Below are 21,881 nucleotides of genomic sequence, written 5' to 3'. Positions count from 1 at the left end.
ATATATATATAATATATATCTATATATCCCCCTGTCTCTCTATCTCTCTATCTCTCCCTCTCTATCAATCTATCTATCTATCTCTCTCTCTCTCTCTCCATCTCTCTATCCATCTCTCTCTCTATCCATCTTTCTCTATCCATCTCTCACTCTCTCTATCTCTATCTCTCTCTATCTCTATCTATCTCTCTATCGCTCTCTCTCTCTCTCATTCTCTTTCTCTTTTTTTCTCTCTCTCTCTCTCTCTCTCTCTCTCATGTTCATTCAATTCCCTTTCTCCTGTTTCCTGCTATAAATAACTATTGCACTGTGTCCATTTCTTTTCCACATATTGATCCTCTGGCCGTGACAGGTCTAACTCTTTGATCTTTTTCAGATAAGGTGCTCGCACGTTTACTGGGAATGTAAGAACAGGGACAACTCCTGCTCACCCCGGGGAGTGTTCCCTCCTCCATGGGGGTCCCGGTCCTTCAATTGTGTTCAACAGACTCCCTTAAGGAAATTACCTTCTGAATGGAACACTGGTCTAGAAACTGCGACGTACCCTGTTCTAACCAGGGTTTGTGCAGCTGCAGCACAACTTCTACCCGCTTGTATTCTAGTCACCCACCACCAACTCCACAACCGCCAACTCTGAGTCTGTTGGAACCAGAAGAACACACGCTGAAATATAATAAGAAAATAAGAATTTGGAGCAGGAGTAAGCCATTTGGCCTCTCGAGCCTGCTCCACCATTCAATAAGATCATGGCTGATCATCGACCTCATCTCCACGTTCCTGCACTATCCCCATATCCCTTGATTCCCTTAATATTGAAAAAACTATCAATCTCTGTCTTGAATATACTCAACGACTGAGCCTCCACAGCCCTCTGGGGTAGAGAATTCCACAGGTTCACAGTCCTCTGACTGAAGAAATTTCTCCTCATCTCAGTCCTAAATGGCTGACCCCTTATTCTGAGACTGTGACCCCTGGTTCTAGACTCCCCAGCCAGGGGAAACATCCTCCCTGCATCTACCCTGTCAAGTCCTGTAAGAATTTTGTATGTTTCAATGAGATCACCTCTCATTCTTCTAAACTCTAGGGAATATAGGCCTAGTCTACTCAATCTCTCCTCATAGGACAATCCTCCCATCCCAGGAACCAGTCTGGTGAGCCTTCGCTGCACTCCCTCTATGGCAAGTATATCCTTCCTTAGGTAAGGAGACCAAAGCTGTGCACAATACTCCAGGTGTGGTCTCACCAGGGCCCTGTTTAATGGCCAGGATTGGGCGGTGGTTATGACGGTGAAGCTGTCAGCGTTTGCCATCATTCCCCCTCTGGAACTTCAGGATTTGCCGCATACGCAGATACAGATGGGGATCCAGAAGTTGCGGTCAGCCATTCCCTGTCCCACTGTGGAACTCCCCAGAGCAGACAATCAATCCAAATCACACTGACGGATGAAATCTTCCTCTGTTACACTGGAATGTTGCTGTTAAACTCCCCTCCCAAACCTCCCCGAACAAGTTAAGCTTTGTTGAAAGAGGCATAACTGGGCTTTTAGCAATGTACTGACTGCTGAACAACCTCTCTGGCCCTGAAAATCTAATTTTATATTTGTGGATTGTCAAATTTTTACATTAATATGATTAAGAATGACATGTTTCTTTTTAAAATAATATTTTTTAAGGTTTGTTTATGATATTTCAGCTTCTGCCTTAATCCTATGTGTAAGGCCCAATCTTTATTTCGCTCTCTGTAAAATTGATTTTTTTTAAAAATTAGAATCTGTGCATTTTACTTCCTGGTTTGCAGTCTGTGACAATTCTTCAATCGGATAGGCTGCTCAGCCTGCTTTTAAAAAAAAATAATTTCTGCGATGTGGGCGTCGCTGGCAAGGCCAGCATTTATTGCCCATCCCTAATTGCCCTCGAGAAGATGACAGCACTGTTGCTGGACACTGGAGATTCACCTGATTGGATGTCAGATTCAAACTGACGTCGGCAGAGGGGAAATTCACGCCGCAGAGGTCGGTGGATCTTTGTGGGCAGCTTTATTCGAGGCCGGCAGCGAGCGCCATCACTTTGCTGCTGACCGCAAGTTCTGGGCCGAGTTATAACCTGAGATGAAGGTGATTCCGTCAGTATTCCCAAAATCCCAAAAAGCCCTAAACGACTCCGGATCCCTTGCTTCCCTGTCACCAAAGATCGAGACGGCCCATGCCCCAAGTCAGTGCAGGTCTTGACGCTTGACGTTGCATTTCCACCTTCGCTGGAGGGCAGATTTATCAAAAATAAACCATAAATTATACATTGGTGAGAATTATTCCAATTAGGAGGGTGCAGCACTAGCGGCAGCACCAAGCAGCTTGGTCACTTCCCAAGTGCTCAGCTAAGAATCCCCAGAAAAGAAGCTTAGAGGAATCATCGAATCATAGAATGGTTACAGCACAGAAGGAGGCCATTCGGCCCCTCGAGCCCGTGCCGGCTCTCTGCAAGAGCACTTCAGCTAGTCCCACTCCCCCGCCCTTTTCCCATAGCCCTGCAATTTTTTTTCCTTCAGGTACTTATCCAATTCCCTTTTGAAAGCCACGATTGAGTCAGACAGTGCATTCCAGATCCTAACCGCTCTAAGTAAAAAAAGTTGTTCCTTATGTGGCCTTTGGCTCTCCATGGCCCACGTGATCCCAGGGGACGCTTCGAACTAACTGCGCCCCTGGGATACACAAGCACTGCGCGCCGGCAGCTAGAGGAGGCCCAGGATCGGAATCCCACGCGGGCCCACAGCACAACGGCCGGCGCGCTGGGTAAGTGCAGGTCGGGGGCTTGCACCCGTGGGAAGCCCCCGACCCGAATTTCTGGTTATGTTCTTCTGCTCTCCAGCCTGTTCCCTGCTGTTAATTGTCATTACATCAGCTCCCTTGTGAAATCGCACTCTGAGTGGAAGCAAAGCCACAAGGTTATAAACACGATGCATTAATCCGCTGGTCACTGACACTTCCCACATTGGGAGACTTATCTCACTCTCTGGGAAAATCGAAGCGGAAGAGAAGACACTTGTCAAGCGAGCAGAATTTGAGCAGCGTCGCAGGGAAGCGTTTTCTCCGAGGTTGTGTCACTTGCTCCTGTTTCATTGAGAATCAAAGAGCGGATTTCTCACTTTAACATGGCTTTGGTGGTGTGGAGTACCACCGCCTGCGTTGCTCTTCTGTCTGGTAAGTTTTCAAGCTCCTCACATGGTTTTACTGTTAAAGCGCATTTCAAACCTGTTTCTACTTCCTTACTTCCTGTTGGAAAATGTAAGTGGGGTCTCCTTCATTGAGCAATCCCGCGCTGGGCTGCTCGCAAAACGCTAGGAGTAAACAGTAGGAGAGTGCACCTTTTAAATAGGCGGTGGTTCCTTGGTCATTCTGGACTGACAGGGCTTCTCTGTGACTGACAGATCGCGCCTATGATGAGGGAGGAGACTTGACCGACACCTAAAATGTTCAACCGACAAATAGGGAAGGGCAAGTGACAGGCGTTTAACTACTTAAAACAACTAGAAATGTTTCCAGTAAGATTTATTACTTTAATGCTAATGCTGTCTGGATTCATACCGCTGTTTGTCTAATAATATCTCACCATCCGTCTATCTATCTCTCGGTCTATCTCTCTATCTATCTATCCAACGATCTACTCTCAATCTATCTATCTATCAATTTATCTATCAATCAATTCAATTCAATTCAATTCAAATGCTTTATTGGCATGAAAGTTTACAGAGAACCATATTGCCAAAGCTTACATAGCAAAAAGGTACAGTTTTCCAACTGTCTATCTATCTATCTATCTATCTATTTATCTATCTGTCTATCTATCTGCCTGTCTGTCTATCTAGCCGTCTATCCATCCATCGATCTGTCTCTCTCTGTGTCTCTCCCTCTCTCACTCTGTCTCTCTCTCTCTGCCTCTCTCTCTCTCGCTCTGTCAATTCAATTCAATTCAATTCAAATGCTTTATTGGCATGAAAGTTTACAGGGAACCATATTGCCAAAGCTTACATAACAAAAAGTACAGTTTTCCAACATTCTGTAGGTGTCAAACAATTTCTCTCTCTCTCTCTCTGTCTCTCCCTCTGTCTCCCTCACTCTGTCTCTCTCTCTGTCTCTCTCTCTCTGTCTCTCTCTCTGTCTCTCCCTCTGTCTCCCTCTCTCTGTCTCCCTCACTCTGCCTCTCTCCTGTCTCTCTCTGTCTCTGTCTGACTCTGTCTCTCTCTGTCTCTCTCTGTGTCTCTCTGTCTCTCTGTGTGTCTCTCTCTCTGTCTCTCTCTCTCTCTCTGTCTCCTTCACTCTCTCTCTCTCTCTCTGTCTCCCTCACTCTCTCTCTCTCCCTATCTCTGTCTCTCACTTTCTGTCTCCTTCACTCTCTCTCTGTCTCCCTCACTCTCTCTCTCTCCCTATCTCTGTCTCTCACTCTCTGTCTCCCTCACTCTCTCTCTCTCTCTCTGTCTCCCTCACTCTCTCTCTCTCCCTATCTCTGTCTCTCACTGCCTGTCTCCTTCACTCTCTCTCTCTTTCTCTCTGTCTCTCTGTGTGTCTCTCTGTCTGTCTCTGTCTCTCACTCTCTGTCTCCCTCACTCTCTCTCTCTCCCTATCTCTGTCTCTCTCTCTCTCTCTGTGTGTCTCTCTCTTGGGCGATGAGTATAATACCGCCCATATTGGGCCGCTGCCCCTCCCTGCTCCTCCAATATATATGTGATGAAATATGTCATTCATCAGACTCTGTATTTAACTACATATATTGTATTGCCTTCTCCTGTGTTTGTATTGCCTGCTCCTGTGTTTTACCTTGTATTGTATACAGTGCACCGCCCCCTTTCTCCCCATTGGGTGTGTCAGCTCCGCCCATACCTGGCCCTACTTAAGACAAGCCCAGGCTTGTCTTGCAGCAGAACACCAGAATGCTAGGTGAAGCCACAGGCATCTTTCTTTGCTAATAAAAGCCTTGTTTTATCCAGTTAACTTTGAGCCTTGAAGTTATTGAGGTGCATCAATTTTAGTAGCAAACTTTCAACGATGGATCAACTTTTGAAACCGGAACGCTTGGATTTGGACGCGCATGCTTCGGATGCATCGGCATGGTTTGGACACTGGTTCCAGTGCTTGGAATTTTTTATGGCCAACTCCGAAGCCGTCACAGCCTCTAAAGCCACCGGAGATGTGAAACTCGGGATCCTGCAGAATCGGGTAAGCCACCGGGTTTTTCCACTCATCCAAGACGCCGCCACCTACCTGGATGCCTGCAACATTCTAAAGGCCCACTATCAGCGGCCTACCAACGAGGTGTACGCCAGGCATCTGCTTGCTACCTGCACACAGCGACCCGGAGAGTCGCTAGAGGACTTTCTAGTCACCCTAAAAGTGCTTGGCAAAGACTGCAAATGCAAAGACGTGAAAGCCACGGTATACACAGACGAGCTTATTCGGGATGCCTTTATCGCAGGCCTTAGCTCTAATTACATCCGGCAGAGACTGCTAGAGAAAACGGGCCTAGATCTGACACAGGCTGTGGACACAGCGCGATTGCTGGATGTGGCTCAGAAGAACTCTGACTCCTACTCTTCAGGCCGCGCGGCCCACGCCACCTCGTACGCACCAAGGGCGCCGCCATGTTGAAAGACATCTTCCCCGCCTGGTAGCCCAACACCGTCGGGGCCCTGCTCTCCCCCCAGAAGCCCTACGACCGCCGCGACGCATCGGGGCCCCAAATGCTACTTCTGCGGGCAGCCGAAGCACACCAGGAACCTGTGCCCGGCGAAAGGCACCACCTGCTGTAAGTGCGGCAAGAAGGGGCACTTTGGGAAGGTGTGCAGAGGGAACCCCGCAGGCAAACCCGCCACCGCCGCGTGCGCACCGTGGGAGCGGCCACCTTGGACGCCATCTTGTCCGACCTCGTGGGGTCCGGCATCTCGCGAGCAGACATCGTGGACGCCATCTTACCCGGCCTCGTGTGGCCCACCATCTTGTCCCGATCAGGGCCCTACAGTGGCGTTGATCACAGTGGACCAGTCCAGACCGCACCCACTATCCAAATCGATGGTGGACATCGAGGTAAACGGGTGCAAGGTTAAATGTTTAATTGACAGCGGGAGCACGGAGAGCTTCATTCACCCTGGTCTGGTACAATGACTCTCTCTAACTATAGTCCCTACTCAGGGCACGATCTCTATGGCCGACAAAACCCAGATATCGACTATTGCGGGTTACTGCGCGGTACGATTGTCCGTTAAAGGCACTGTATATAATAATTCTAAACTGTTAATTATGAAGGATTTATGTGTGAGCGTGATCTTGGGCCTGGATTTTCAGTGCCACCACCAAAGCATCACGCTCAATTTCGGTGGGACCCAGCCGCCCCTCACAGTGTGCGGTCTGGCTACCCTGAAGGTAAAGCCGCCTTCGCTATTCGCGAACCTTACCCCTAACTGCCGGCCAATAGCGACCAAAAGCAGGAGGTACAGCTGGGAGGACAGGCGGTTTATCGCGAACGAGGTAGACAGGCTCCTGAGGGAGCGCATTATTGAACGCAGCAACAGCCCGTGGCGCGCCCAAGTGGTGGTGGTGAGGGGTAGCGAGAAGAAGCGGATGGTGATTGACTATAGTCAAACAGTCAACATCTATACCCAACTAGACGTCTACCCGCTACCCCGCATATCCGAGATGGTGAACCAAATTACCCAATACCGGGTGTTCTCCACTATCAACCTCAAGTCAGCGTACCACCAGCTCCCTATCAGACCAGAGGACCGTTCGTACACCGCCTTCGAGGCAAACGGACGCCTCTACCAGTTCCCCAGAGTCCCCTTTGGGGTGACGAATGGAGTCTCGGTCTTTCAGAGGGAGATGGACCGCATGGTCGACCACCACTTGCAGGCAACCTTCCCCTATCTCGACAACGTCACCATCTGCGGCCACAACCAACAGGACCACGACTCAAACCTCGCGAGGTTTCTGAAAACCGCACAAAAACTCAACCTCACTTACAACGAGGACAAGTGCGTTTTCAACACCACGCGCCTCTGCATACTAGGCAGCGTGGTGGAGAATGGGGAAATCGGACCAGACCCCGACCGATTGCGCCCCCGACGGGAGCTCCCCCTGCCCAACACTCCCAAAGCCCTGAAAAGGTGCCTGGGGTTATTCTCGTACCATGCCCAATGGGTCCCTAACTACTCCGATAAAGCCCGCCCCCTCTTGAAAGCATCCTCTTTCCCGCTCTCTGCTGAAGCCCATGCTGCCTTCAAAAGCATTAAGCAGGATATTGAGCGGGCCACGCTACAGGCAGTGGACGAGAACACTCCCTTTCAAGTGGAAAGTGATGCGTCTGACTTTGCCTTGGCGGCCACCCTCAACCAGGCGGGGCGGCCCGTAGCTTTCTTCTCGAGGACCCTCCATGAGCCCGAGATCAGACACTCCTCCGTGGAAAAGGAGGCCCAAGCCATCGTGGAGGCAGTGTGCCACTGGCGGCATTACCTAGCCGGCAAACGCTTCACCCTACTTAACGACCAGCGGTCGGTAGCGTTTATGTTCAATAATAAACAGAGGGGGAAGATTAAAAATGATAAGATTCTTAGGTGGCGGATCGAGCTCTCCACCTTCGAGTATGACATCATATACCGGCCGGGCGTCCTTAACGAATCCCCCGATGCCCTCTCAAGAGGGATGTGTGCCCACGCCACCGGGGATCGGCTGCAGACCCTCCACAATGACCTCTGCCACCCAGGGGTCACACGGCTGTTCTACTTCATAAAGTCCCGCAACTTACCCTACTCGATTGAGGAAGTTCGGTCTCTGACCAGGAACTGCCGCATTTGCGCTGAGTGCAAGCCTCGGTTCTACCGCCCTGATAGAGCCCACCTAATCAAAGCTACACGGCCCTTTGAGCGGCTTAGCTTAGATTTCAAGGGGCCCCTCCCGTCCGTCGACCGCAATGTTTACTTCCTGAACATTGTGGACGAATACTCCCGTTTCCCATTCGCCTTCCCCTGCCCAGACATGACCAGCGTCACGGTCATTAAATGCCTCAACAGCCTGTTCTGCCTGTTCGGTGTGCCAAGCTATATCCACACGGATAGGGGGGCGTCCTTCATGAGTGAAGAGCTATGCCAGTACATGCTGTCCAAGGGGATTGCCACGAGCCGTACCACCAGCTACAACCCCCGGGGTAACGGTCAGGTGGAGTGAGAGAACGGGGCAGTATGGAGGGCAGTCGCCCTAACTCTAAGGGCCAAGGGCCTCCCTATCTCCCGCTGGCAGGAAGTCCTCCCAGATGTGCTCCACTCAATACGGTCACTATTGTGTACCGCCACTAACGCCACGCCTCATGAGCTAATGTTTGTGTTTCCCCGGAAATCCACCTCAGGCGTATCCATACCGTCATGGCTCTCCACCCCAGGTCCGGTACTTTTGCGGAAGCATGTGAGGGGCCACAAGACGGACCCTCTCGTGGAGCCAGTGCACCTGCTCCACGCCAACCCACAATATGCGTATGTCCGGCACGCCGACGGACGGGAGGACACTGTGTCCATAAAAGACCTCGCCCCAGCCGGTTAACTTTGAGCCTTGAAGTTATTGAGGCGCATCAATATATGTACACGACTTTACCTTTTCCTAACACTATGCACCTTTGATTCGGGTTGAGACTTGTTCTGCTTGCGTTCTGTTTGCTAATCCTTTCCAACTATTGTGGTTTCTTACAGTTGTGGCCAGTAACCTCGTCACAGTTGAGGAGACCCTAACTGCTCTTGCTGGGGCTGAGGTTTTGCTTCCGTGTCAGATAGAAGAAAGCACAAACATACTGCAGATTGCCTGGAGAAAGACGAATGAGGAGAATGACTTCATAGTATACAACCATCAGCTTGGGATTGATTACTCCAATGAATCGTACTCCAGACGGATAACCTTCAGAGACAATTCTCGGCTGGACTGTTCAATCCTAATCAACCCTTTGGAAATACAAGATGAGGGAAATTACTTATGCCAGAACACATTATACCCTGAGGGAAAACAAGAGATAAGGATAAGTTTAATGATTCTAGGTATGTATTATCCATGGCGCATTGTTCAATTAAAGACATATCTGTGTGGGAAATGTCATAAATACGGGGAGTGGTGGGTGAGGGTGGATTTTGGGATGTGGACCCAGATGTGGATTTGTTCCCCGTGCAATTATCATTGAAAATAAATGTTTCAAATTTTCCAATGATTCATTCCAGTCACATTCCAGCTCCTGTTTCTTGTTAGCGCGCAGTACACAGTTATTAATCTGATAATTTAGTGAGTGTTGGCTTTGTGGACGTGGGTCAACCTTTGATAGAATCATTGAATGGTTACAGCACAGAAGGAGGCCATTCAGCCCATCGAGCCCGTGCCGGCTCTCTGTAAAAGCCCTTCAGCTAGTCCCACTCCCCCGCCCTTTCCCCGTAGCTCTGCAGTTTTATTCCTTCAGGTACTGATCCAATTCCCTTTTGAAAACTGTGATTGAATCTGCCTCCACCACCCTCTCAGGCAGTGCATTCCAGATCCTAACCACTCGCTGCCTAAAAAAGTTTTTCCTCATGTCGCCTTTGGTTCTTCTGCCAATCACCTTAAATCTGTGTCCTCTGGTTCTCGACCCTTCCGCCAATGGGAACAGTTTCTCTACCGATCTACTCTGTCAGGACCCCTCATGATTTTGAACACCTCTATCAAATCTCCTCTCAACCTTCTCTGCTCTAAGGAGAACAGCCCCAGCTTCTCCAGTCTCTCCACGTAACTGAAGTCGCTCATCCCTGGAACCATTCTGGTCAATCTCCTCTCAACCTTCTCTGCTCCAAGGAGAACAACCCCAACTTCTCCAGTCTCTCCACATCACTGAAGTTCCTCATCCCTAGAACCATTCTGGTCAATCTTTTCTCATCCCCCAGAGACCATCATCGATGACAGAGTCTTCAGGCAACTCAGCCTCCCGTGCTTTGTTATATCACCGCCCACCTTTACAATCTTCTCACAACGCACTTCTTCAATATCTCCCTTTGGTGCTCTCCCCTAACACCCATCGCCACGTCCATCTTGAGAAGGTCCTTGACTGCTCCGCACGTGAAAGGCAAATTGTGCATAAGAGCAGGTTGTATCTTACTGATAGCAAAGACATTCCTGAATTGAAAAAAAACAGTTGACTTATGGTATTCCTGCTCCTTCCTTCCTTTCCCCCCTTTCCCTCCTTCCCTTTACCTTCCTTCCTTCATTCCTTCCATCCTCCCTCTTTCTATCATATCATCTGATGAACCAATAGATGGAGAAATAGCGTAAATATTCCCGCGATGCGGTGCCTGCTTTTGTTCCCGACAGATCTTAGACATAAGACGTAGGAGCAGGAGTCGGCCATTCGGGCCCTCGAGCCTGCTCCACCATTCAATAAGATCATGGCTGGTCTGATCTTGGGCTCAAAGTCACTTCCCTGCCCGCTCCCCATAACCCTTGACCCCCTTACCATTCAAAAATCTGTCTATATCTCCACCTTAAATATATCCAATGACCCAGCCTCCACAGCTCTCTGGGGAAGAGAATTCCAGAGATTCACGACCCTCTGAGAGAAGAAATTCCTCCTCATTTCTGATTTAAAAGGGTTCCCCCTTATTCTGAAACTATGCCCCCGAGTTCTAGATTCCCCCACGAGAGGAAACATCCTCTCTGCATCTACCTTGTCGAGCCCCTTCAGAATCTTAAATGTTTCAATAAGATCGCCTCTCATTCTTCTAAACTCCAATGAGTATAGGCCCAACCTGCTCAACTTTTTTTCATAAATCAACCCCCTCATCTCTGGAATCAACCTTGTGAACCTTCTCTGAACTGCCTCCAATGCAAATATATCCTTCCTTAAATAAGGAGACCAAAACTGTACGCAGTACTCCAGGTGTGGTCTCACCAACGCCCTGTACAGTTGTAGCAGGACTTCCCTACTTTTATACTCCATTCCCTTGCAATAAAGGCCAACACTCCATTTGCCTTCCTAATTTCTTGCTGTACCCACATGCTAACTTTTTGTGATTCATGTACGAGGACCCCCAGATCCCTCTGTACCTCAGTATTTTGTAATCTTTAAGAATCAAATGCTAGTTGAAAGAGACGTTGGGGCAGTAATTCCTCCCCAAACGCGTGAGTGCGGAAGGGGTACTCGCGCGTCTGGCCGGAGGAAATGCCGGTTTTCAGCATGCACAGCGCATGCGCTGAAAACCGGCATTTCCTCTCCTCTAACCCAAGAGGTGAAGAGGCTAGCGCGTGCGCTGTAGGAGGCAGCGCGTGCGTCTTGGATTTCCTCTGTTTTGGGGGATTTGCGCATGTCTAAAGGCCTCCGGTCTTTACGCTTGTAAAAAGCACACATAAGTATATATTTTTACAGGTAAGTGGTGTTTTATTGCAATTTACAATTTTTTTTCCCACAGGTTTATTATTTTAAAGAATCTACAATAAGGTAAGTTTAGTTTTAGACGCTTTTTATTAATAATTTATTTTTTAAAAAAAATTATTGTTTAAATTATTTTTTAAACTTATTTATACTTAATTTAATGATTGGGATGTTTTTAAAATTGTTATTTAAAGTTTAAATAGTGTTTTGGGCCCCCGTAGTTTTCATGAGTTTGACATTTCTTACTCTCAAACTCATGAATGATCCTTCCCCTCCCCTGATTGGTTGTACAGTGCTCACCTGATCCCAGCCGGCACATCGCACTAACTACGCCGCTGGATCAGGTAAGCACTGCGCGCTGACATCTGAACCGGGCCTGTGACAGGAAATGCAAGCAGGCCCGGGCTTCAGATGTCAGCGCGCAGGGTGAGTGCAGATCGGGGGCTTGCACACGCGGCAAGCCTCCGACACCAAGTTCTGGGCCAACGAATTAATTGCTTGTTTTATCTTTCCCCAAGCAATTCCCTCCAACAGCGCGAGGCCAGTTCCCGCACGAGCTGGTGATTTAGAGGTACCAGTGGCATCTTGTACTGCAGCAAATGGAAAGCCAGCAGCTCGCATCACGTGGATGTCTAACATGCCTGGAAACTCCACCTCAATCCAGACGACAAACGACAATGGAACAGTAACTGTCACCAGCCAGTACATGATCGCACCAAATAGTTCCAATAATGGCCAAACCGTGACCTGTGTCATCTCCCACGCAGCGTCACACGGCACGGATAAATTCACGGTGAAGTTATCAGTCCAGTGTAAGTGCAGCATATGTTTATATACGTAGAGTTTAAAAATACAAAGACAAATCACGTGAAACAGTTCTCGGAGCACTATGGTGGAGAAACAATTCAGCGAACTCCTCCCGAAGTGGAGCAGTGCCGAATCTGGTCCATTGAGAGAGTTGACATTTCCCAGGTGTCTGCGATTGCACGATTTCTGGGCGGTTTTAATCTGACTGCCTTTGTCTGATAAAATGGCCCCTCGCTGCTAGTCTCTAAATTCCACGTCTGTCCTATTAAAAAGTCATAAACTGACTCATTTTTCAGGGTTTAGTGTCAGCTGAGGCTCAGTGGGTAGCGCACTCGCCTCTGAGTCAGAAGGTTGTGGGTTCAAGTCCCACTCCAGAGACTTGAGTACATAAATCTAGGCCGACACTCCAGTACCATTACAGAGGGAGGGCCGCACTGTCAGAGGGGCAGTACTGATGGAGCACCGTGCTGTCGGAGGGGCAGTACTGAGGGAGCGCCGCACTGTCGGAGGGGCAGTGCTGAGGGAGCGCCGCACTGTCGGAGGGGCAGTACTGAGGGAGCGCCGCACTGTCGGAGGGGCAGTACTGAGGGAACGCCGCACTGTCGGAGGGGCAATACTGAGGGAGCGCCGCACTGTCGGAGGGGCAGTACTGAGGGAGCGCCGCACTGTCGGAGGGGCAGTACTGAGGGAGCGCCGCACTGTCGGAGGGGCAGTACTGAGGGAGCGCCGCACTGTCGGAGGGGCAGTACTGAGGGAACGCCGCACTGTCGGAGGGGCAGTACTGAGGGAGCGCCGCAAGGTCGGAGGGGCAGTACTGAGGGAGCATTGCACTGTCGGAGGGGCAGTACTGAGGGAGCGCCGCACTGTGGGAGGGACAGTACTGAGCGAGCCCTGCACTGTCGGAGGGGGAATACTCAGGGAGTGCCGCACTGTCGGAGGGACAGTACTGAGGGAGCGCTGCACTGTCGGAGGGGTAGTACAGAGGGAGTGCTGCACTGTTGGAGGGGCAGTACTGAGGGAGCGCCGCACTGTCGGAGGGGCAGTACAGAGGGAGCGCCGCACTGTGGGAGGGACAGTACTGAGCGAGCCCTGCACTGTCGGAGGGGCAGTACAGAGGGAGTGCCGCACTGTCGGAGGGGCAGTACTGAGGGAGCGCCGCACTGTCGGAGGGGCAGTGTAGAGGGAGCGACGCACTGTCAGAGGGGCAGTACTGATGGAGCGCCGCACTGTGTGAGGGTCAGTACAGAGGGAGTGCCGCACTGTCGGAGGGGTTTTACTGAGGGAGCGCCGCACTGTGTGAGGGTCAGTACAGAGGGAGTGCCGCACTGTCGGAGGAGCAGTACTGAGGGAGCGCCGCACTGTCGGAGGGGCAGTACTGAGGGAGTGCTGCAGTGTCAGAGGGGCAGTACTGAGTGAGCGCCTCACTGTTGGAGGGGCAGTACTGAGGGAGCGCCGCACTGTCGGAGGGACAGTACTGAGGGAGCCCCGCACTGTCGGAGGGGCAGAACTGAGGGAGCACCACATTGTTGGAGAGGCAGTACTGAGGGAGCGCCGCACTGTCGGAGGGGCAGCACTGAGGGAGTGCCACACTGTCGGAGGGGTGCTACTGAGAGAGCACTGCACTGTCGGAGGGGCAGTACTGAGGGAGCGCCGCACTGTCGGTGGGGCAGTACTGCGGGAGTGCCACACTGTCGGAGGGGTCGTACTGAGGGAGCGCCGCACTGTTGGAGGGGCAGTACTGAGGGGGTACCGTCTTTTGGATGAGACGTTAAACCGAGGCCCCGTCTGCTCTCTCAGCTGGACGTAAAAGGCACCATGGACACTATTTCGAAGATGAGCAGGGGAGTTCTCCCCGGTGTCCTGGGGCCAATATTTATCCCTCAACCAACATCACTAAAACAGATGATCTGGTCATTATCACATTGCTGTCTGTTGGAGCTTGCTGTGCACAAATTGGCTGCTGCATTTCCTACATTACAACAGTGACTACACTTCAAAAGTACTTCATTGGCTGTAAAGCGCTTTGAGACGTCCGGTGGTTGTGAAAGGCGCTATAGAAATGCAAGTCTTTCTTTTAGACTTAAGGAAACGGGTATTATTATTCCAATTTGTGGATTAAATGATTTGCCGACAGTAATTTGGGGTCACTTTAACTTCGGGCGATAACGCTCCCTGGGATATTTTACTACGCCAAAGGCGCTATATAAATGTAGGTGATTGTTGGGATGTAAAATGGACGACAGCGAAGCTGCCACCCAAAGTGCACCATGCACGGAATAAGTAATCCTGAAGAAAGTTGCAAGTTATAATGTGCTTAATGATTCCGCAGGAAATGGATCTGTGAACCCACTGACTCGGAAAGAATTCCAATCACACCAGATAAGAACAGAGAGGGGCCTTAGGTCAACCCAAGCACAAGCAGCCTCCCAACCTGACATAGCCAGTCTGATAAGGGAGACAGGGAACCAGTCAACCGAATAAGCAAAACACCCTTAACCACAATAAAACATCTAACACAAAAAGATAAGAAATAACTGAAATCCAGCTCGGAGAATCAGATGGTCAGGAAGCACCTTTGCCCTGGTAATAAAAATAATGAGCTGGATTAAAAATGATGGACATCTGTGATCCCAGCCCACCGAAATAAGAAATAAAAATAGGGCAGGGAGCAGTCTGCCTGTCTGTAGGTCTATCTATCTTTCTACCTCTCTGTCTGTCTATCTATCTGTCTATCTCTCCATCTCTCTATCTATCGCTCTATCTATCTAATCTATCTCTCTATCTATCTATCTCGCCATCTCTCCATCTCTCTATCTCTCTATTTCTGTCTCTATCTCTCTATCTCTCTCTCTATCTCTGTCTCTATCTATCTCTCTCTCTATCTCTCTATCTATCTATCTCACCATCTCACCATCTCTCTATCTCTCTATCTCTCCATCTATCTATCTATCTATCTAATCTATCTCGCCATCTCGCCATTTCTCCATCTCGCCATCTCTCTCTCTCTCTATCTGTCTCTCTATCTATCTATCTCTCTATCTATATCTCTATCTATCTCTCTATCACTCTATCTATCTCCCTATCTCTCTATCTACCTCTCTCTCTATCTATCTATCTATCACTATTTTCACAGGTTCTCACATTGAAACCGATCAGCTGATAACAATGGTACGATCAGATGTTCTGATACACAGCTCTGACTGCCGTTCCTAGTTAGACATTTGAAATCCCCAGCACCAAACTGGCTCGAATTAACTTGCGACCCCGAATAACCACAGTGGACGGCAGTCCCTCAGCCCGACAGCTCTGACGATGGTCCACCTGTCCTTCGATGAGAGGCACCTTGGAAAAAGCAGCCCAATGATTGGGGTTCAAGCTTTCGAAGCAATATGGAGCAGTAATTGTTGGAATCGCCTCTGGACTAAGGTCACTGACACAGTAACCTATCACAATTCATCATATGAACAAGTCTAAGACACAGAAACATGAGATCTGTCTAGCACAATAGTCGTTGGGTCAAAATTGTGATAACATCCTGGGGGGTCACCATTGACCACAAACTTAACTGGACCAGCCACATAAATACTGTGGCAACAAGAGCAGGTCAGAGGCCGGGTATTCTGCAGTGAGTTTCTCACCTCCTGACTCCCCACAGCCTTTCCACCATCTACAAGGCACAAGTCAGGAGTGTGATGGAATACTCTCCACTTGCCTGGAAGAGTGCAGCTCCAACAACACTCAAGAAGCTCGGCACCATTCAGGACAAAGCAGCCCACATGATCGACACCCCACCCACCACCTTAAACATTCAGTCCCTCCACCACCGGCGCACCGTGGCTGCAGTGTGTACCATCTACAAGATGCACTGCAGCAACTCGCCAAGGCTTCTTCGGCAGCACCTCCCAAACCTGTGACCTCTTCCACCTAGAAGGACAAGGGCAGCAGGCGCATGGGAACACTACCACCCCCAAGTTCCCCTCCAAGTCACACACACCATCCTGACTTGGAAATATATTGGCCGATCCTTCATCGTCGCTGGGTCAAAATCCTAGAACTCCCTCCCTAACAGCACTGTGGGAGCACCTTCACCACACGGACTGCAGAGGTTCAAGAAGGCGGCTCACCACCACCTTCTCAAGGGCAACTAGGGATGGGCAATAAATGCTGGCCTTGCCAGTGACACCCACATCCCTCAAACAAATAAAAAAAACAGAATCCAGGTTATGGACAGGAAGTCCACACATAAACCAGATTGTTAATAATTCATATACACAGTTCTTCCAATTCATTGTTTTCTCATTGTGTTTTCACAGATCCAGTTGTGAATGTAAAGAGAAATGTAATTATCTCCTGTGTGGTAGTCGGAGTGGTGGTGATTGTTCTGGCCACGTTTCTCATCGTTCTACTGATCAGGAAGAAATCCACAGCAGCAGGTAAATTATTGGAAACTGAGAGGTGAAATCAACTGTCTAGACAGCCACAGGCAGTTCAACTCCGACCGACCTCTCGACCTTTTATCTTTCTTCTGATTTTCAGATTGCTGGTCTTGCTCTCTGCTCTGATCCCAAGCTTTCTCTCTTTCCCGACAACCGCTTACCTTCTCCTCAATTCCCACCACTCCACTGTGCTCAGGAGTTGAGGGTGGTGAATGGGAGCCCTCATTGGGGGCAGGTTCCTCTACCGTCTCCCTGCATCACCTGGACAAGGTGCAAGAAAAGGCTCTTCCAAACCCTCTTATCTCATTCTGTCTGTCTGTTTGTCTCTCTCTATCCATCCGTCCGTCCGTCCGTTCGCGTCTCCCTGTCTGTCTCTCTCCATATAAATATATATAATTATGTCTGTCAGTGAGTGAGTCAGTGAGCGAGTCAGGTGAGTCAGTCACGTCAGTCAGGTCAGTCAGGTCAGTGAGTGATGTAAGGATTCTAGGGGCTTCCTTTAACTGGTTTAAGGTAATCTACCTGGCCAGCAGTCTTTTTGCTGCTGCACTCTAAACCAATTTACAAACAGCAGTTTCGAATCGCTCTCAGTCCCCCTCACTCACCCACGCTCAGACCCCCTCACTCACAGACTCTCAGTCCCCCCTCACTCACCGACTCTCAGTACCCCCTCACTCACCGACTCTCAGTCCCCCCTCACTCACCGACTCTCAGTCCCCCCTTTCTCACCGACTCTCAGTCCCCCCTCACTCTCCGACTCTCAGTCCCCTCACTCACTGACTCTCAGTCCCCCCTCACTCACCAATTCTCAGTTCCCCCTCAGTCACAGACACTGAGTCCACCCTCACTCACCGACTCTCAGTCCCCCCTCCCTCACCGTCTCTCAGCCCCCTCTCAGTCGGCCACCCACTCATCCTTCCCAGCCACAACTTATCTTCTTTGCCCGTGGGCCCCCGGGTGAGTTCCTCCCTCCCCCGACCGCACCCACGCGACTCTTGGGTCTCCCCCTCCTCTATACAATCATTCCCGGGCCATCACCACCCACCCCCGGGGAACGCGTCCCTATGACCAGGTGCCCGCGCTTCCCCATCGTGACTCCTCAACAGCGAGGTCTCCCGCACGTGAACTTCGGTCAGGATAGTGCTGGGTTGGGGGCCGTGCCCCACCCAGCTGGGGCCATCTCCTCCCCGTAGGAGGAGTAGGCAAGTTCCTCCAGACTCTGTCCGGTTTTTCCCCGAAGATCGCTGCGGGGTCTCCTGGATTCGTCCAGTGGCGAGGTGATCCCCAACATTCCGTATCTTCATTCGATGTCCAGCTCAGGCTGGGCGAACATGGCTGCTTCATTTTCCAATCTCCTGTAAAAACTTAAAAGGGACATGCAGCCAGGTCTCACTGACCTGCCTTAGGTGGAAACATGGTCGGGTCCCTCGACCTCGGACCAAAATACAAACACTTGGCACACATGTGAACTTAAACTCTTTGCTTAAACTTACAACTAGTTAAATCAACAAAACTTAAAATACACCTTAAAGCACGCTATATACACACATAGCTATAAATACAAATGCCGCCCGTCTCCGGACGGCCAGTCTAATCTCTGGCACTGTCGCAGATTGCTGCTGGCTGCAGCGAAGCTGGACTGCCTCCTGTCTCTGGTCCCTCGCAGCTTATGGCTGTTGAGTGGGGGCCTCTGTTCTCTGGCTTCTCCCTGGCTCGGGAAACCGCCCTACTCCACTGTAAAGTGGGTGACCATGCTTTCTTAGGCTGGGGCACCCGCTGAGACCTTCTGAGGGGTGTCTCTATGGGGGAAACTTTGGCTGGCGAACCCTGAGCTTGGGTCACAGCCCCAGCTGGCTGGGAACCTTCTCCCCCATGTCCAAATAGCCCGCACTGTATAATATATCTGGAAGCCTGCTGGTACAAATCTCTCTCTCCTGATCCAAAACCTGGTGTCAGCTCCCTCCCTATGTCTCCTACCACCCCATTGTCCACCCCTCCTCGCTGCCAGAGCTCCTCAAGACCCGGAGCTGTGGGCTGCTGCCTTGGGATCTCTAATTCCCAATCCAGCACCGTTCTGGGTGTTGCCTGTGGGATGGTTCTACTTGGGCTGCCAGTAAAGTCTGGCTGACCTGCCTTCAGGCTGATCATGCAAATCATCCCCTTAGATGCATTTAAAGCCATGTTAAGGCTTTCTATCTCTGCCCTACAGGGGCCATGATCTGCTTCCTCAAACCTTAGGGCGCAGGCCAGCTTATAAGCTGCCTTTGCTTCCCTTAACCTTTCCTCCTGCTCTCTCTTCACACCCTTCCTAACCCAGCCACCTATACCCCGATAGGTCAGCCTACACGCTGCTGCTAACATCCGCAGGGCTACCCACATACTGCAAACAACGAGAGAATCAATAGCTGATGCTTTCTCCAGATCCAGACCACTTATTAAATCAAAAACTGCCTCCACTCCTACCTGGCTCGCCATTGTAAGGATTACGGGGGCTTCTTTAAACTGGTTTAAGGTAATCTACCTGGCCAGCAGTCTTTTTGCTGCTGCACTCTAAACCAATTTACAAACAGCAGTTTCGAATCGCTACCCCTCCTTTAGTTCTGAGTGGAGGAACTTATAATTAATGATATTAAAACGGAACAAGTGGTTTGGATGAGAGAACAAAAATCAAGCTTTATTAACTAAAAGAAACTATAATCACAATATCAAACTATCCCACACGAACACAGTAAAATTGTAAAACTATATAACAAGGGGGTACACACGGCAAAAACGAGGGATACAATGGCTACAATGTTATTTAAACAATCTTAGCAATTCCCTTAAATCACCACCCCCCAAACTCCTGCTAGGTTGCTTTGCTGAGGAGTCAGAACACCCTGCTCACCTGTGGTCCAGCGAAGAGAGAGAGAGAGAGAGAGAGAGAGCTCACCTATGGTCCCAGGAAGTCAAGAGAGCGAGCTGGCTTCTCAGCCCTCCTTTATATCTGGTGAGCCCCTCCCGTCCTGCCTTGCAGGCTGTGTGCAAAATTCCCCACCCAAAAGGGTCCCATACACAAGAGAAAGCTGTGATAGGCTAACTCAAAGTGGTTAGATTGAGTTAATGTGATTTTCAGAGCTCCCTGTGCTGAAACAAAAGGGAGATACATCTGCTCTATTGTCCAGTACTGGGGTGATTTAAATCCATTCAAATCTGTTAACGCTTCCCATTCAAGATACAAAAAGTCTCTTCTGCAGTTTAGATGTCCTTTGTCTTCCAAGCCCCTTTGTCTTCGGCCATGTGGTGCGACTGCCATTTTTTCCCTGGAAATTTAAAAGCACAACGCCCAGGGATTCTTTAATCAAAAAAATGAATCTTCAGAACTGTAAATCATTGCAAATTCTTACAGTAGGTCAGTCAGGTCAGTGAGTCAGTCAGGTCAGTGAGTCAGTCAGGTCAGTTAGTTCAGTGAGTCAGGTCAGTGAGTCAGTCAGGTCAGTCAGATCAGTGAGTCAATCAGGTCAGTCAGGTCAGTGAGTCAGTCAGGTCAGTCAGATCAGTGAGTCAGTCAGGTCAGTGAGTCAGTCAGGTCAGTCAGATCAGTGAGTCAATCAGGTCAGTCATGTCAGTGAGTCACTCAAGTCAGTCAGGTCAGTGATTCAGTCAGGTCGGTGAGTCAGTCAGGTCATTCAGGTCAGTGAGTGAGTCAGTGAGTCAGTCAGGTCAGTGAGTCAGTCGGGTCAGTTGGGTCAGTCATGTCAGTCAGGTCAGTCATGTCAGTCAGGTCAGTCATGTCAGTCAGGTCAGTCAGGTCAGTGAGTCAGTGAGGTCACTCAGGTCAGTCAGGTCAGTCTGTCATTCAGTCAGTCAGGTCAGTGAGTCAGTCAGTCAGGTCAGTGAGTCAGTCAGGTCAGTGAGTCAGTCAGGTCAGTGAGTCAGGTCAGTCAGTTCAGTGAGTCACAGGTCAGTGAGTCAGTCAGGTCAGTAGGTCAGTCAGGTCAGCGAGTCAGTCAGGTCAGTCAGGTCAGTCAGGTCAGTGAGTCAGTTAGGTCAGTGAGTCAGTCAGTTTAGTCAGGTCAGTGAGTCAGTCAGGTCAGTGAGGTCACTCAGGTCAGTCAGGTCAGTGAGTCACAAGTCAGTCAGGTCAGTGATTCAGTCAGGTCGGTGAGTCAGTCAGGTCATTCAGGTCAGTGAGTGAGTCAGTGAGTCAGTCAGGTCAGTGAGTCAGTCAGGTCAGTGAGTCAGTCGGGTCAGTCGGGTCAGTCATGTCAGTCATGTCAGTCAGGTCAGTCAGGTCAGTGAGTCAGTGAGGTCACTCAGGTCAGTCAGGTCAGTGAGTCAGTCAGGTCAGTCAGGTCAGTCTGTCATTCAGTCAGTCAGGTCAGTGAGTCAGTCAGTCAGGTCAGTGAGTCAGTCAGGTCAGTGAGTCAGGTCAGTCAGTTCAGTGAGGCAGTCAGGTCAGTCAGTTCAGTGAGTCACAGGTCAGTGAGTCAGTCAGGTCAGTAGGTCAGTCAGGTCAGTCAGTGAGTCAGTCAGGTCAGCGAGTCAGTCAGGTCAGTCAGTCAGGTCAGTCAGGTCAGTGAGTCAGTGAGGTCAGTCAGGTCAGTGAGTGAGTCAGTCAGGTAGGTCAGTCAGGTCAGTGAGTCAGTCAGGTCAGTGAGTCAGTCAGATCAGTCAGTCAGGTCAGTCAGGTCAGTGAGACATTCAGGTCAGTCAGGTCAGTCAGGTCAGTGAGACAGTCAGGTCAGTGAGTCAGTGAGTCAGTCATGTCAGTCAGGTTACGGTGTTATGGGGATAGGGCTTGGGTGGGATGGATGTCGGTGTAGGGACCGGGTGCTAGGGTTTGGATGATCAGCCATGATTTCGTTGAATGGCGGAGCAGGCTCGAAGGGCCGAATGGCCTACTCCTGCTACTATTTTCTATGTTTCTATGTTTCTAGGTCAGTGAGTCAGTCAGGTCAGTGAGGTCAGTGAGTCAATCAGGTCAGTGAGTCAGTCGGGTCAGTCATGTCAGTCAGGTCAGTGAGTCAGTCAGGTCAGTCAGGTCAGTCAGGTCAGTGAGTCTGTCATTCAGTCAGTCAGGTCAGTGAGTCAGTCAGTGATTAAGTGAGTCAGTCAGTCAGGTCAGTGAGTTCGTCAGGTCAGTTAGTTCAGATAGGTCAGTCAGGTGAGTCAGGTCAGTCAGGTCAGTGAGTCAGTCAGTTCAGTCAGGTCAGTTAGTTCAGATAGATCAGTCAGTTCAGTCAGGTCA

General features: G+C 50.0%; 2 protein-coding genes across 2 annotated transcripts in view; both read left to right on the top strand.

Moving 5' to 3' along the window:
* LOC147109972 (uncharacterized) overlaps nucleotides 1-1,799 on the top strand; it is a 102,796-nt gene extending 100,997 nt beyond the window's left edge. Inside the window, exon 7 of the mRNA XM_086004229.1 lies at nucleotides 377-1,799. Coding sequence (XP_085860355.1) covers nucleotides 377-380 — 4 coding nt within the window. The 3' untranslated portion in view covers nucleotides 381-1,799. The remainder of the gene's footprint in view (nucleotides 1-376) is intronic.
* Nucleotides 1,800-3,147: 1,348 nt separating this feature from the next.
* LOC147109971 (poliovirus receptor homolog) overlaps nucleotides 3,148-21,881 on the top strand; it is a 40,541-nt gene continuing 21,807 nt past the window's right edge. The window contains exons 1-4 of the mRNA XM_086002445.1: nucleotides 3,148-3,196; nucleotides 8,722-8,949; nucleotides 11,927-12,220; nucleotides 16,529-16,648. Of these exons, the coding sequence (XP_085858571.1) occupies nucleotides 3,148-3,196; nucleotides 8,722-8,949; nucleotides 11,927-12,220; nucleotides 16,529-16,648 (691 nt within the window). The remainder of the gene's footprint in view (nucleotides 3,197-8,721; nucleotides 8,950-11,926; nucleotides 12,221-16,528; nucleotides 16,649-21,881) is intronic.

Source organism: Somniosus microcephalus, chromosome 12, assembly GCF_052327205.1.
Source record: "Somniosus microcephalus isolate GS21.2 chromosome 12, FLI_Smic_1.0, whole genome shotgun sequence".
Taxonomy (NCBI): domain Eukaryota; kingdom Metazoa; phylum Chordata; class Chondrichthyes; order Squaliformes; family Somniosidae; genus Somniosus; species Somniosus microcephalus.
This window is presented reverse-complemented; position numbering and strand designations above follow the sequence as displayed.